The following is a 15273-nucleotide window of genomic DNA, read 5'->3' on the forward strand; positions in this document are numbered from 1 at the left end:
GGGTGCCTGTAGTCCCAGCTACTTGGGAGGCTGAGGCAGGAGAATGGCGTGAACCCGGGAGGCAGAGCTTGTAGTGAGCCGAGATAGCACCACTGCACTCCAGCCTGGGTGACAGAAGTGAGACACCGTCTAAAAAAAAAAAAAAAAAGAAAATTTCCAAAACATAAAATGAAATAATGAAATACTTTGCCAAGTTCATTATGGAATGATTTGAACTAGACATTATCTAATGAATCACTATATTGTTTACCATAAATTATCTTTTACTCTGGGTTTGCCTGCTGGGATAGTTTAAAAAAATTATCTTTTGGCCCAGGTGGTGACTCACGCCTGTAATCCCAGCACTTTGGGAGGCCGAGTCAGGTAGATCACCTGAGGTCAGGAGTTTGAGACCATCCTGGCCAACATGGCGAAACCCCATCTCTACTAAAAATACAAAAATTAGCTGGGCGTGGTGGCGGGCGCCTATAATCCCAGCTACTGATGAGGCTGAGGCAGGAGAATTGCTTGAACCCGGGAGGCGGAGGGTACAGTGAGCCGAGATTGCACCACTGCACTCCAGCCTGGGAGAAGGAGTAAGACTCCGTCTCAAAAAAAAGAAAATTACCTTTTACTCTGTAAAATGGAGCAGTAAGTCCTAAAGTCTCAACTTCTAAGATTTATTTTTTATTTCTCATACTGGAAAGAAAGAAGTGTTCAAATGCCTACAAGAAATGTCACTAATGGCCAGGCATGGTGGCTCACACCTGTAATCCCAGCATTTTGGAAGGACAAGGCAGGTGGATCACCTGAGGTCAGGAGTTAGAGACCAGTCAGGCCAACATGGTGAAACCTTATCTCTACTAAAAATACAAAAATTAGCCAGGCGTGGTGGTGCGTGCCTGTAATCCCAGCTACTCGGGAGGCTGAGGCAGGAGAATCACTTGAATCTGGGAGGCGGAGGTTGCAGTGAGCCAAGATCATGCCATTATACTCCATCCTGGGCAACAAGAGCAAAACTCTGTCTCCCAAAGGAAATGTCACTGATTATAGACAAAGTCTCCTTAAAACAGACTTTTTCAGAGCTGTTTTTGATTGCCTTTTATTTAAGCTTAAATTCTTCTGGCTGTGGAAAAGGAACAGAGAATGCCACATCAGAGTGACTAGGAAAGCAACCCTGCACTAGGCTGGAATCCCCCCACCGGAGGAGCTCCCTGCAGCCCACCATTTAGTCATGAGGTTGTCACCACGAGAGAAGAATCGCACAATTCTCCTCCACGTTATACCTGATGACCATGCCATACCATCCCACACCACTGCGCTCTCTATCCACTAGGGAGCCAACCACTCGGTCTAGCTCTTGCATGATGGCTAGATTTTATAAACATACCTGCTGTGCTGGGAAATAGCCAATCTTCCAAGGGATAAAAGACTTCATGTTGGCCCGGTGCAGTGGCTCACGCCTGTAATCCCAGCACTTTCAGAGGCCAAGGCGGGTGGATCACAAGGTCAGGAGTTCAAGACCAGCCTGGCCAAGATGGTGAAACCCTGCCTCTACTAAAAATACAAAAATTAGCTGGGGCTAAAATACAAAAATTAGCTGGGCGTGGTGGCGGGTGCCTGTAATCCCAGCTACTTGGGAGGCTGAGGCAGAGAATTGTTTGAACCCGACAGGCGGAGGTTGCACTGAGCCAAGATCGTGCCACTGCACTCCAGCCTGGGCGACAGAGTGAGACCTCATCTCAAAAAAAAAAAAAACTTCATGAAGTCACATAAAGCATACTGGAGAACTGCTCAAATCACATGTAAAGCAACTGACAAATGAGGATCCAGGCAGAGTTAGACCAATTAAGAATCTTGTCCACATCTGTAATCCCAGCACTTTGGGAGGCCGAGGCAGGCAGATCACGAGGTCAAGAGATCGAGACCATCCTGGCTAACACGATGAAACTCTGTCTCTACTAAAAATACAAAAAATAAAATTAAATTTAAAAAAAATTAGCTGGGCTTGGTGGCGGGCGCCTGTAGTCCCAGCTACTCGGGAGGCTGAGGCAGGAGAATGGTGTGAACCTGGGAGGCAGAGCTTGCAGTGAGCCGAGATCACGCCACTGCACTCCAGCCTGGGGGACAAAGCAAGACTCCGTCTCAAAAAAAAAAAAAAAAAAAAAAAAAAAAAGAATCTTGTCTTGGCGCAGTGGCTCATGTCTGTAATCCCAGCACTTTGGGAGGCAGAGGTGGGTGGATCACTTGAGCCCAGTAGCTCAAGACCAACCTGGACAACATAGTGAGACTCCATCTCTACCAAAAAAAAAAAATAGTAGTAATAATAATAAGAAGAATAAGAATAAGCTAGACATGGTGGCATGAGCCTGTAGTCCCAGCTACTTGGAAGAGGCTGAGGTGGGAGGATCTCTTGAGCCCGGAGGTACAGGCTGTAGTGAGCCTTGATCGCAGCACTGCACTTCAGCCTGGGCAACAGAGCAAGACCCCGTCTCGAAAAAAAAAAAAAGAAAAAGAAAAACTTAAAAAATTTAAAGAGTTACAAAGATTCCAAGCACTTCTATAGGGAATGATTTGACTAGCAAAAAACAGACAAAATTCCCTGTGTCCACTGAGCTCTTGCCCTGCTGTGGTTGTATCTTTGGAGCCTGCCATCCCATCTGTCTGCCAAACACTCCTGCTCGCCTGCCTCGCTGCCTGGCTGGCCACTTACCCTCCCCAGACAGCTCCACCCCGTCTTTCCTGACTTAGGTGCCAGCCTCTTCTCACTGGTCCCCCGTCTTAGAAGCTTTCCTGCAGCACTACCGTTCAGAGACAGGGCTCTCCCTTCCTCTGGCTCCCGCACATCTCCATCCTGGCCCCTTAGCCCTGTTTTTGTAAGCCTATTCTCCCAGGAGGCTGTGAGTAGAGGTTGTCATCCTAGTGCCTGGCACATGCCTGGCACAAAGTGGGCATTCACAAAGATGTTCACTGTTAAATGAACAAGCCAATGATAACAGTTTAAAATGTACATTTCTAAATGAAATGGCTCTTTTGAGAATCAACAGGCAAAAGCCCTCTGGAGCCTCTCCTATTTGAACACAGGCACCAATCTCCCCAAAGCCAGGGTTACCTCAGCAGCCCCCCGCCAGGACCGCACAGCTTCCTCCAGTTCAGGTGTGTGGCCCACGCCAGATAAACCGCCGCCACTGCCGCTGTTCTTTTTTTCTGGCATGATGACCTCAGCAAAGCAAGAGTGAGCCACCGGCTGGACCTTCTGTAATGCATGAGTCAAAAACTGGAAATGGACTTGCACCACAGTCAGGAAACATCGCCCCAACACCTGTGAAAACAAGACAGCCAGGGATGTTTAGGTTGTGGGTTGCTGTTGGATTCGCACAGTAAATTTTCAATGACCAACTTGAATAGAAGCAACAGTTAACTGGAAATCCAAAATCATACAAAGTTAAAAGGCTACCATGCTTCAGAAGGATCTGCCTTTGTTTTTGTGTTTGGACCTCAGTGACTGATGCCTAGAAGTCAAAACATTTCCATCAAATAACAAGGCCCAAGGTTGAAATAATTCTTCCCATTTCCCACCAAGTAACCCCCAATCCTGTCTCCACCCCCTATATCTGGACTCACACCACTTCTGGTGTCTTTGAGCTCCTGCTGAACCACAGCCATCCACAACTGCAATTACGTCCACACAGTATTCAGAAGGTAAAGGAAAAACCATGCAGCTAAAAATCTGAAAGAAGGCCAGTGTGACCATAAGACATTCCGTTGAAAATGGAATCCAAATATACTGGTTATTTTAGTAGGAGTGTTAACATAGTTATTAACATAGTTGTATGTCATCATTCCAGTCTTACGAAACAAAGCTGACAGACCAGTCTTCCAGGAGTCAAGAAAATATAATGGACAGCTCCATTCATGAGTACAGTAGAAACCCATTAACCTGATATATATCAGTGATTGGTTGCTAATAGACCAAGTAGGAAATTAACTTAAAAAATACTATACACATGAATATGTAATTATAATAAGATGTATACTAAATATATACTATGTGCCACAAACATTTTCAGATATGATTGTGCATTTCTCTGGTAGCCTTCTGGTATGGGCTAAGGCTGTTCTGACAGCTCCTTTGCTGCTCCTCCCTGTTACTTTCTTGCATAAACCACAGTTACAATGTGTTCTCTATCATTTCTTATTTATCTTTCTTTTTTTTTGAAATGGAGTCTCGCTCTGTCACCCAGGCTGGAGTGCAGTGGCGTGATCTCGGCTCACTGCAACCTCCACATCCCGGGTTCAAGCAATTCTCTGACCTCAGTGCACCATCACACCCAGCTAATTTTTGTATTTTTAGTGGAGATGGGGTTTCACCATGTTGGCCAGGCTGGTCTCCAATTCCTGACCTCAGGCGACCCACCTGCATCGGCCTCCCAAAGGGCTGGGATTACAGGTGTGAGCTACCACGCCCAGCCTTATTTCCTCTTTAACACAGGGCAAAAAACGGCCACTTACAAAACAACTTGACCACAAACCTTCCAGATTATTGACATTTTTTCCTAACCTCTCATAGTTGTTTTGCCCACAACAGATTTGACAATAATACCAACAAAAACCTTTTGCAGCTCTTTTATCCTGCTCCCTAATAATCTTTTTGTGGAAGATATTTTGTATTTCTTTGGCTTATGCAGATTACTTACTCACAACAACTTACTTCGCTGAGTTTGCAATTCACCCAACTGAGCAGGAGTGGACCTGAGAGAGCCTACTCACGGCCGGCCCTCAGCCCACTGCCTCGCAGAAGTGGTGAAGGTCAGGGAACTATAGCCATTGATTTTTACAAGGAACCAAAATCCAGCACAGTGCCCATGCACTGTCCTGTCCCTTGAGCAGCACACAGTAAGACTCAACCTTCCTCTCCCCTCAGGTGCACACGTGGACTCTCTGCCTTATGGCAGGCATGTGGACCTCTCGCCTTGCCTCGCCTTACGCACATGCACAGATTCCTTGGGCGCGGTGCACAGGTGGACCTCTCGCCTCAGCAACTACCTTTGCCACACGCCCTCTCAGTTCCCAAGAGTCAGAGCTCTTTCCTGGAGAAGCAGGGGCAAGCCAGTTCCCAGCATGACACTTATTATCTCTGAATCCCTCCTCACCCTGTGGAAATCACCAGGACCAAACGAAAGCAAACAAAAAGCCACACACAAATCTCACACCACAGCATTTGCCCTCCAGAGGGAACAACAACTGGCATCACAGGCTGAAGCCCCCCAAACTCCTGGGCTTCCACTCACACCTCCTCAGAGCCCTTCCCCCAGTGCCCTGTGCTAGACTGGGAGGGGTGAGGGACACGAAGGCAGCGCACCTAGGCCAGTTAGACAGGTGCCAGGAGTAGAATAAGCAGCAGCTATTTAGTCCTGTAGAGCACACAGACAGCTTAGTGGAGCACGCAGCCTGTACATTACCAATGCTGGAGAGTCACATGGGCTAGTGCATTCAATCCCAGGAACCACCCTATGAGGTCATCCTCCCTTCACAGACAACAAGATCAAGGCATAGAAAGGCTATGAAATTTTGTCAAGGGGATACAAACTAGATGTGGTGTACCAGTCACCTGACTCAAGTGTCCATACCCTTTCACCTGTGTGCCCCACTGCCTTCACCAGACTCTAAACTGGCATCGGCTGGCATGTGACAGGAACTCTACCTTAACTGGTGTAGGCTGAGGGTGTCCTCAATCTCCCCACCCACTGCAGACACAGGGAGGAGGAGTGAGCCAGCTCCTCAGGGACACAAACTCTTCCTCCCGCTCCTTCCTCAGCACCTTGGCAGCTATGGGAAGCCGGAGGAGGAGGAGAAAGGGAAGACGCCATGCTCCATTAGCTCTGGGTTCACACTCTCACAGCTCTGATGGACACAACTGAGTCATTCATTCTCTCAATAAATATATAAGATGGGGATGCCTAATATGCACCAAGCACAAAGAGCTGGGAACACTACCAGAAAGAGAATGAGCAAGTCCCTGCTCTCGCCAGGGCGACATTCTAATGGGGAAGACAACAGGCAATGAACAGATAACGCAAGGCCGGGTGCTGCTGGGAAAGGAACACAGGCGGACGGGAAGGAAAAGGCTCCCCGAGGAAATGACCGAGGGCAAAGAGAGAGCTACCCTGTCCCCTCCCCTACTAAGGGGCAAAGTTCTGAGGAATGGCTGAAGGCCTGAAGGAGGGCCCCCATATCAAGAACAGGATGCTCTCTGACAAGACCATCACCCCTGGGGAGAATGAGGTGGAGGAAGCCCTCTTGCTGTGGGGTGGCAATAAGGAGGGCAGAACACTGCTGTAGGAAGGAGTGGGGGAAGAGACACAGGTCAGTTTAAAAGGCACTGTCTGTGTTGTCTCCACCACTTAGAATATGTTTGACCTTGGATGAGTCATTTAACCTAAGCTTCTTTCCTATAAATAAGGTATGAGGATAATAGCTCAGCTACTGTGCACCTCCCTCTCCTACCCAGGATGCCTGGAGACCAACTCAGTCATACAAATTATGATTGTAACAAAATATCTGTGTTGTAAATAACTTATTCAAAGCCAATCAAACCAATGGTTAACGTTGGACCTTGGAAATAGCTGTTTCATCAGATAACTGCTCTAAAAATTTACCCAGAGTAACAGATGCATAACCACCACCTTCTCTTGAGAGAGTACACAGCTCAACCTCCAGCCTGCCTCTGCCCACCTTTCCTCTACGAGGATCTCAGGTCTTAGCTCAGCTCCCCTCCTGAAACAGACCCCACTCTCCTTGACCCAGGGATGAGCCAGTCTTTGGGCATCTTCCTGACATAAATTTGGGAGTGTGTGACCCCAGGGCTGTGGAAAGCTATTTTCTCCTTCACATGGATAAAGTTTCCTGGTGTGTGGTTCAGTCAAACTGCAGAACACATGTGGGAAGCTGGGGAGTGGTTAAGCAGAGTGGCCAAAGGCAGGTATTTAAGTTTAAAATGCCAGTGAAGCTCTATTAACAGCTACCATTTATTGAGTGTTTAAATACCAAGCACCTTATGTTTGGTGAACCATCCCTGTGGGGTGTGAGCAATTCACCGATTTTACAGATGGTAACACTGAGGTTTACAGAGATGAAGAAACGTGCTCAATATCAAGCAGGTAATAAGTAGGGATCTGACACCAGGTCTGTTTGACTCCGAAAGCTGTGTTGCTAACCACCAGGCTACTCTTTCTTCCTACGACGAGATCCAGAATGTAGCCACAATAGTGGATAAATACTAATCAGAGAAGGAGCTATGGATTACAGACAGCTATCGGGGTCTACTGAATGCGACCTGTTTTCTAGCAACACTTGATGGTGGAGGAGAAGGGTGCATCTTTACGTTCCGATTCCCTTGCACACACACAACATCTGCTAAGGATGTTGTATTCATGTATATAACCAGAATATCTTTTCTTTTTGATGATATTTATATTTTATTCAGATTGTAAAACAGATTTTAATTTAAGGCCTTCCTATTTGGAGCACCAAAAAACCACCCTTTTTTTTTTTGAGACGGAGTCTTGCTCTGTTCCCCAGGCTGGAGTGCAGTGGCGCAATCTCGGCTCACTGCAAGCTCTGCCTCCCGGGTTCATGCCATTCTCCTGCCTCAGCCTCCCAAGTAGCTGGGACTACAGGCGCCCACTACCACGCCAGGCTAATTTTTTGTATTTTTAGTAGAGACAGGGTTTCACCGTGTTAGCCAGGATGGTCTTGATCTCCTGATCTCATGATCCGCCTGCCTTGGCCTCCCAAAGTGCTGGGATTACAGGCGTGAGCCACTGTGCCCGGCCAAGACCACCCTTTCTATACCACTGTAGTTGTCATAGATCAACCTACATGTCAACTCTGCTTTCCTGGAATATTTCAAAGTTTAGTTGCAGTTATTCCTCTTTTAGGCTCAGGCCTGACTCAGCCTATAATACCTGCATGTGGTTGGAACTATGGAGTGCCCAAGTCCACCCCATTTCCCAAAACATGGTATGATTTTCACATCAATACAAATAATTTCTCACTAAGTTCATTGTTCTGCTCAACTTCATGAACTCAAGTTCATCTTTTTCATATCCCTTTAGAATGAGGAACAAGTAAAACTCTCATACATCCATTTATTTCTGATCACTTTAAAAGTCCAGTGTAAGTAGGTCCAAGATGGGTGCTTGCATTAGAAATTCCAAAGCATTCAATCATTTCTTTCACTTCAATACTTACTTATACCTTAAATGTTACATTAGGTTCCTAGTGTCTTCAATCTTGTTCTTAATGAGGTCTCTTTTGTTCTGATGATCATTCGAGTCATTACATAATGAGCTACACACCAGAATGTGACACAAAGACCTAAATGCATCCCCAGAGACAGAGAATGCAGCAGACCATGCCTGGACTATAGAAAGTACTTATGAAGATTATGCTACAGTAGAAAAATGTAAGAAACAGGCTTACTGAAACTAATATGTAAAAAACTAACTAAAGAACAACAAAGTCTCCTTGCAGTCAGCAATAACCTACACGATAGAAAAGGTGCCATGCTATGTTTAGAACAAACGAGGGAGAAAGCAAGCTCAGGCCCAAGAGTGGCGGAACCAACACCAAATGCTAATAATTCAGACAAGAGTACATTCTGCCCCCGGACACGCTGCTTCACTGCTGGTGAAAATAACAGCACAGGCAGTTTCTGAGCTCATATTTCATGGGCAAAGCACTGTGGTGCACAAAACTTTTTATATCAGTAATATTCATCATCAATCAATCAGGGGGGAAAAGATTAGCTATACAAACATACAAATAGTTCTAAATATTCCTGAATAGGTATAACCATTGACTGTATGATTCCTAAACAGCCCATATTTGTACCTATAGATTTTTTTTTGCAAAAAGTAGATTGTGTGTTGTTTTATAGTTTGCTTTCCAAAATATATTAAAAATTTGTTACCATATCAATACACATAGGAAGTTTTACATTTCTATATTTATATTTATAGCAGCTACACTGCTATAAATCTTAACATACCTAATAATAATAATTACAAAATATCATCCAGGGAAAAAATGAAAGGCCACTCAAGATAACTAAGTCCACGTTAATTACTCGAGTAATTTTTCCCATTCAAAATGCAAGTTTTGGCCAGGCATGGTGGCTCATGCCTGTAATCCCAGCACTTTGGGAGGCTGAGGCGGCTGGATCATTTGAGGTCAGGAGTTCAAGACCACCCTGGTCAACATGGTGAAACCCTGTCTCTACAAAAAAGACAAAAATTAGCCGGGCATGGTGGTGCACGCCTGTGATTCCAGCTACTCGGAAGGCTGAGGCAGGAGAATCGCTTGAACCTGGGAGGCAGAGGTTGCAGTGAGCCAAGATCACACCACTGCACTCCAGACTGGGAGAAAGAGCGAGACTCCGTTTCAAAAAATAAATAAGAACAAAATGCAAGTTTTCTCCATAAACAAGTTTACATTGTGGGCAGGGATAAAAACATATTTAAGTTATCCTGATATATGGCCTCAGGAGCCCATCAGAGGTCAGAAAATTCTTTTTTGTTCACATGAGTGTACTTTTTGTTAAAATTTGTCACTTCCGGCTGGGCGCGGTGGCTCATGCTTGTAATCCCAGCACTTTGGGAGGCCGAGGTGGGCGGATCACGAGGTCAGGAGATCGAGACCACGGTGAAACCCCATCTCTACTAAAAAATACAAAAAAAATTAGCCGGGCTTGGTGGCAGGCGCCTGTAGTCCCAGCTACTCGGAGAGGCTGAGGCAGCAGAATGGCGTGAATCCGGGAGGTGGAGCTTGCAGTGAGCCGAGACTGCGCCACTGCACTCCAGCCTGGGCGACAGAGCGAGACTCTGTCTCAAAAAAAAAAAAAAAAATTTGCCACTTCCATCAGGAATACTAAAATACTTCAATTGATAAACCGATTACAAAGACAAACAGGGAACTGGCAAATGGAAATCAGTCTCCATGAACATTATCCTCATCATGACACATCACTTGGGTGAGGCCGCTGTGTCGCACTAGATGCCTCGCATGTTACCACACTGAGACAGGGATCCCAATATCCCCATCTGACAGGGACACTCCCAGCTGGCTGTATCTGCACAGTGTTCCAAGTGGTGTAACTACGGCAAATCTTGGAATGGGGTGGAGAGGAGGCCTCACCTCCTCTCAGCAGCATCACCCTTGCTTCATTTCCTTCCTAGCTCTCCAGCTGTTCCAGTTTCAGACTCCTGGGCGGCTTCCTATTCATCTTCTGACTGTAAATGTGGGAGTGCCCCAGGGTTTACTCATTCTCCAGCTACGCTCTTCCTTGATGACCTCCTTCAGTTCTCTAGCTTTACATGTGTCTACTAACTGAGGGTCTCCAAGTTCTGGACCTCAATCCTCAACTCCAGATTTGTGTATGCAACTATCCTCTAGAAATCACCCGTGGGATATCTAACAGGCATCACAGACCTATTATCTGAACTTACTCTTCCCCACTACTCCCCATCTCAGTAAATAGCACTACTAGGGAGTGAGTGACCCAGGTGCACATGTCATAAACCATGCAAAATACAACTGCTAAAATATTTATCAGCCTTTATTTATTTATTATTTTTATTTTTATTTTTCTGAGACGGAGTTTCACTTTTGTCACTCAGGCTGGAGTGCAATGGCACAATCTTGGCTCACTGCAACCTCGGCCTCCCAGGTTCAAGCGATTCTCCTGCCTCAGCCTCCTGAGTAACTGGGACTACAGGCATTCACCATCATGCCCAGCTAATTTTTGTATTTTTAGTAGAGATGAGGTTTCACCATGTTGGCCAGGCTAGTCTCAAACTTGTGACCTCAGGTGATCCACCCGCCTCAGCCTCCCAAAGTGCTGGGATTACAGGCATGAGCCACCGCGCCCGGCCACAGCCTTTAAAAAGAAGGAAATTCTGATGCGAGCTACAACACGAATGACCCTTAAAGACATTATGCTAAGTGAAACACACTTGCCACAAAAGGACAAATATTCTATGATTCCATTTATACAAGGTTCCTAGTCAAATTTATAGAGATAGAAAGAATGTTCGTTGCCAGGAGCTGGGAGGAGAGGGGAACCAGGAGTTATTGTTGAGCATGTACAGAGTTTCAGTTTGGGAAGATAAGAAAGTTCTAGAGATGGATGATGGTGATGCTTGCACAACAATGTAAGTGTACTTAATACTACTGAACACTTAACAATGGTTAAAATCGCAAAATTTATGTTATATATATTTTACCACAGTAAAAATACATATAACTACTTCTAGTCACCTCTGCTACCCTTCTATTCCAAACTACTATCATCCCTCACTTAGACTGCTCGAATAGCCCCTTAACTAGTCTTCCTGCTTCCACTTAATTAGAATCAGGTTTATCTACATATAACAAAACAAAAACAAAAACAAAAACAGGCTAGGCATGGTGGCTCACACCTGTAATCCCAGCACTTTAGGAGCCCCAGACAGGAAGATCACTTAAGCCCAGGAGTTTGAGACCAGCCTGGGCAACACAGTGAGACTCCATCACTACAGTAAAAAAAAAAAAAAAAAAAAATTTAATTTTTAATTAAAAAAAAAAAATCAAACCTAAAACCAATACAGTGGCTTAAATAAGAACTATGTTGCCAGGCATGGTGGCTCATGCCTGTAATCCCAGCACTTTGGGGGGCCAGGGCAGGGGGATCACCTGAGGTCAGGAGTTCGAGACCAGCCTGACCAACATGGTGAAACCCCGTCTCTACTAACAATGCAAAAATTAGCCGGGCGTGGTGGCACACGCCTGTAATCCCACCTACTTGGGAGGCTGAGGCAGGAGAATCACCTAAACCCAGGAGGCAGGGGTTGCAGTGAGCCAAGATCGCGCCACTGTACTCCAGCCTGGACAACAAGAACGAAACTACATCTCAGAGAGGGGAAAAGAAAAAAAAATGATTTTTTTTTTTCTAAGGTAAAACAAATCCAGAGCAGACGGACCAGGGCTGGAATGGAGACGCCAGGGCATCACAAGGAGCCCGCTTCCCAGCTTTCTGTTCGGCACACACACGTGAGGCTCCCATTTCTAGGTGACTTCACGGTTATAAATGGTTAAATGGCCCTCAGTCATTCTGCATGCACTGGAGACGGCAGAAAATTGGAGGAGGAGGGAGCACCAATTTCCCGTTAAGGAGATATCCCACTAATCTCACGCAGTACTTCTAGTTACACCGTCATGAACCAGATCTTATTCAAGTGACCACTCCCAGCTTTAAGGAACTAAGAGGTGTAGTCTTTATTCCAGGCACAGTATGGAAAACAAAATGAGAGTTTGTTACTAAGAAAAAAAGGCAGCTTGGGCAACGTAATGGAACCTCGACTCTACAAAAAAATACACTTTAGCTGAGTGTGGTGGCATGCACCTGTAGACCCACATAGTTGGGAAGCTGAGACAGGAGGATTGCTTGAGCCCAGAAGTTCAGGCTGCAGTGAACTGTGATTGTTCCACTGCACTCCACCCTGGGCAACAAAGTGAAACCATGTCTTGGGGGGGAAAAAAAAGAAGGTAAAGAAAGAAAGAAGAAAGGAAAAAAGAAAAAAGAGATTGGATATTGAGAGGCAGCTACCAGTATCTCCTCACTCTCCCCAGGGACTACTGGGCTCTCTGGCCTGCCCCTGCTCAGATGCGCTCTCAGTTAGGTTCTGGTATGAGGGCTGGCCCTGGCACAGTGAGCTGGGTGAGGGGAGAGGAGCAGTTGAAAGTTTTGCCGAATCAACAGACTTGAGGCTATTTTCCATCTGCATCACAGCACTCATCATACCTAATGCCAGTCTATTTACTTATCTGGCCTACCAGTCCTGGAGTGCTTTTATTGTCCTCGTCATCTGTGCAACGCTTGCAGCTAGTTCATGTGTATTTATCGAGGAGGGTGGGTGGCTCACCTGGGAGAAGAGGAAAGCAGGCCAGGTGGCTGGGCCTACTCAGGAGGGGCCCTAGTGCGAGCAAGGGTGCTCAGGGGTGCCTCTACATCAGGCTATTTCTGATTTCCTGGCTCTGGACATTTCACCATTAGCAGAGGGGCAAGACAGCCTGGTCTCACAGGGGGACGGCCTCTGCCAACAAGCCCCTCTGCACTAGACTGCACTGGCCCGAGGCAGTGGGGAGGCAGCAGACACATAGGACACATAACACATGCGTGGGCTGGCCTCAGAAGGACTTCAGGCAAATGCTGTTTTATGGGTGCTCAGGTTCCTGGTTTGTAAAGAGGAGAGAGGCTGCCAGAACAGGCCATTATCCAATCCTGTGAGATCTCCCAAGGTGACCAGAACCAAAAAATTAATTCAGGAAAGCCAGTTCTATCTGAAATTATATTCCATGAACTCTCCTATTTGTTTCCTTCTAATCTGCCCACCAAACCTGATTTTTCCAGCACATTCACGCAAGCCTTTTCAGCAACTCAAAATTTTAAATCCTACTCTCTGAAAAGACAGCAACATTGCCATTCAGTCACTAGTCCCCAAAATTAGCAACATTTCATTCTTTCCTTGACTCCCACCTGCTGCTGGCCTCCCACTTTCAGAGACGGTCTTTTCTCTGTTCCCATTTTCTCCTTTGATTCACTTTTATTCTCTTCATTTTTTTTGAAGAACACCTGCTTTTCTCTTCATCCCTACACCTTGGGTTTTCTAACTACTCAATAATGCTCCCCTTTCTGTTAGAAGACCACTTCACATGTGAAAAGCCCTCCATGAAATGGAGTTATTTATTGGGTACTCTGATATATTACACCTTTAATACATTCCTGAATTTCTCTCTCGCTTTTTGCAAACTTGGAAAAGGTCCAAACATACACAAAAGCAGAACATAACAAGCCCCCACGTACCCATCAAAACACTTCAACCCTATGGCCAGGCACGGTGGTTCATGCCTATAATCCTAATGTTGTGGGAGGCTGAGGTGGGAGGATCACCTGAGCCCAGGAGTTTGAGACCAGCCTAGGCAACACAGCGAGATCCTGTCTCTACAAAAAAATTAAAAGTTTCAATTCTATTAACATTTTGCCATACTTTTTCCATCTATCCTTCCCCATCTTTTTTCTTTTTTTGAAGTAAATCCCAAGCTTGAAGTATGTGTTCAAGCTTCCCAACTTATCTTTTAAAAATTATCTTTTACATTTGGTTTGAATCTCAACCCCATAAAGGTAATTTTATTTGGTTGTTACATTGCTTAACTCTCTTTTAATCTAGAACAGTACATTCTGTGTAATTTTTTTTAATGCTACTGACTTGTTGAACAAATCAGGTCAACTTATTACAGGATATGTCACATTGTGAATTTGTCTGGTTGCTTTCTTGTGGTATTGCATAACTTGCGTCACTACACCCCACATTTCCTGTAGACTGGATTCATTTTAGAAGCTTGATTAGATTATTTCAGGTTTTTTTTTTTTAAGAGGGAGAAGTAGAATATTATTATTAGTATTAGATATGTTGTGTGGTTCTTGCTGCAGCACATCAGGAGACGTGATGACCTGTCTCCATTTCCATGACACTAAGGCTGATCAATGGGATTTGGGTGGGGAAGGCCTGATTCTCCCAAATGCGGTTCCTCAGCAACCTTCCAACAAATGGTTTCATCCTCCACTGTTGGCCACTGATTGAGTCACCGAATTGATCACGGTCTGCAAAGTGGAGATTTTTCTCTCATCCATTAGGGCTATTTGGTTACCATGAAAAACAGTTTCTACCGGAAAAGCAGGAAATTTGCTTACTTCCTTACTTTTCTCCTTTTAATTAGCAATTATCAGAATAATGAGTTGGTTGCACATGCTTGTCTTGACAAATCAAAGTCAAAGGGTCGAGTCCCTCCACAGTGACAGATGCCTACTGGCCCTAGTGGCTTCCACTCACGTAAAATGGGCTAGACAGATGGTAAATCATGTTTGTTGACCACAATGCAAATTTACAGAATCACCCAAATTCCAGCTGCTTAATTAAGTACAGCTTCCTCTACAGACTAAAGTCTGAAGACAATTTAGGTAATAGCAGATTCACCTCAGCAAAAAAGTAAGCCAAAAAGACTGACCTGAAATTAGCAAGTTTCAAAACTGGATTCATACAAGCTTTTTATGAGGTGAACTTCAGTTTTTGATTAGCAGCAGCAATATGAACTTTCATCTGGCACATACCATTAGGAAATATTTACTCCATAATCGGTTACAGAAGATCTACCAGTCAAAACAAGTAACACTTACTTTTACCTTTAGGGCAAAAA

The 15273-nt window shown here is 45.2% G+C and overlaps 1 protein-coding gene across 3 annotated transcripts in view; it reads right to left on the reverse strand.

Annotated features, from left to right (window-relative positions):
- The window catches only part of KIAA0355 (KIAA0355 ortholog), a 99146-nt gene that overhangs the window by 31191 nt on the left and 52682 nt on the right, over positions 1-15273 (reverse strand). For all 3 annotated transcript variants that reach the window (XM_030820217.1, XM_030820215.1, XM_030820218.1), the window contains one exon: positions 3092-3301. In XM_030820217.1, coding sequence (XP_030676077.1) covers positions 3092-3301 — 210 coding nt within the window. The remainder of the gene's footprint in view (positions 1-3091; positions 3302-15273) is intronic.

Source organism: Nomascus leucogenys, chromosome 10 (genome assembly GCF_006542625.1).
Source record: "Nomascus leucogenys isolate Asia chromosome 10, Asia_NLE_v1, whole genome shotgun sequence".
NCBI lineage: Eukaryota > Metazoa > Chordata > Mammalia > Primates > Hylobatidae > Nomascus > Nomascus leucogenys.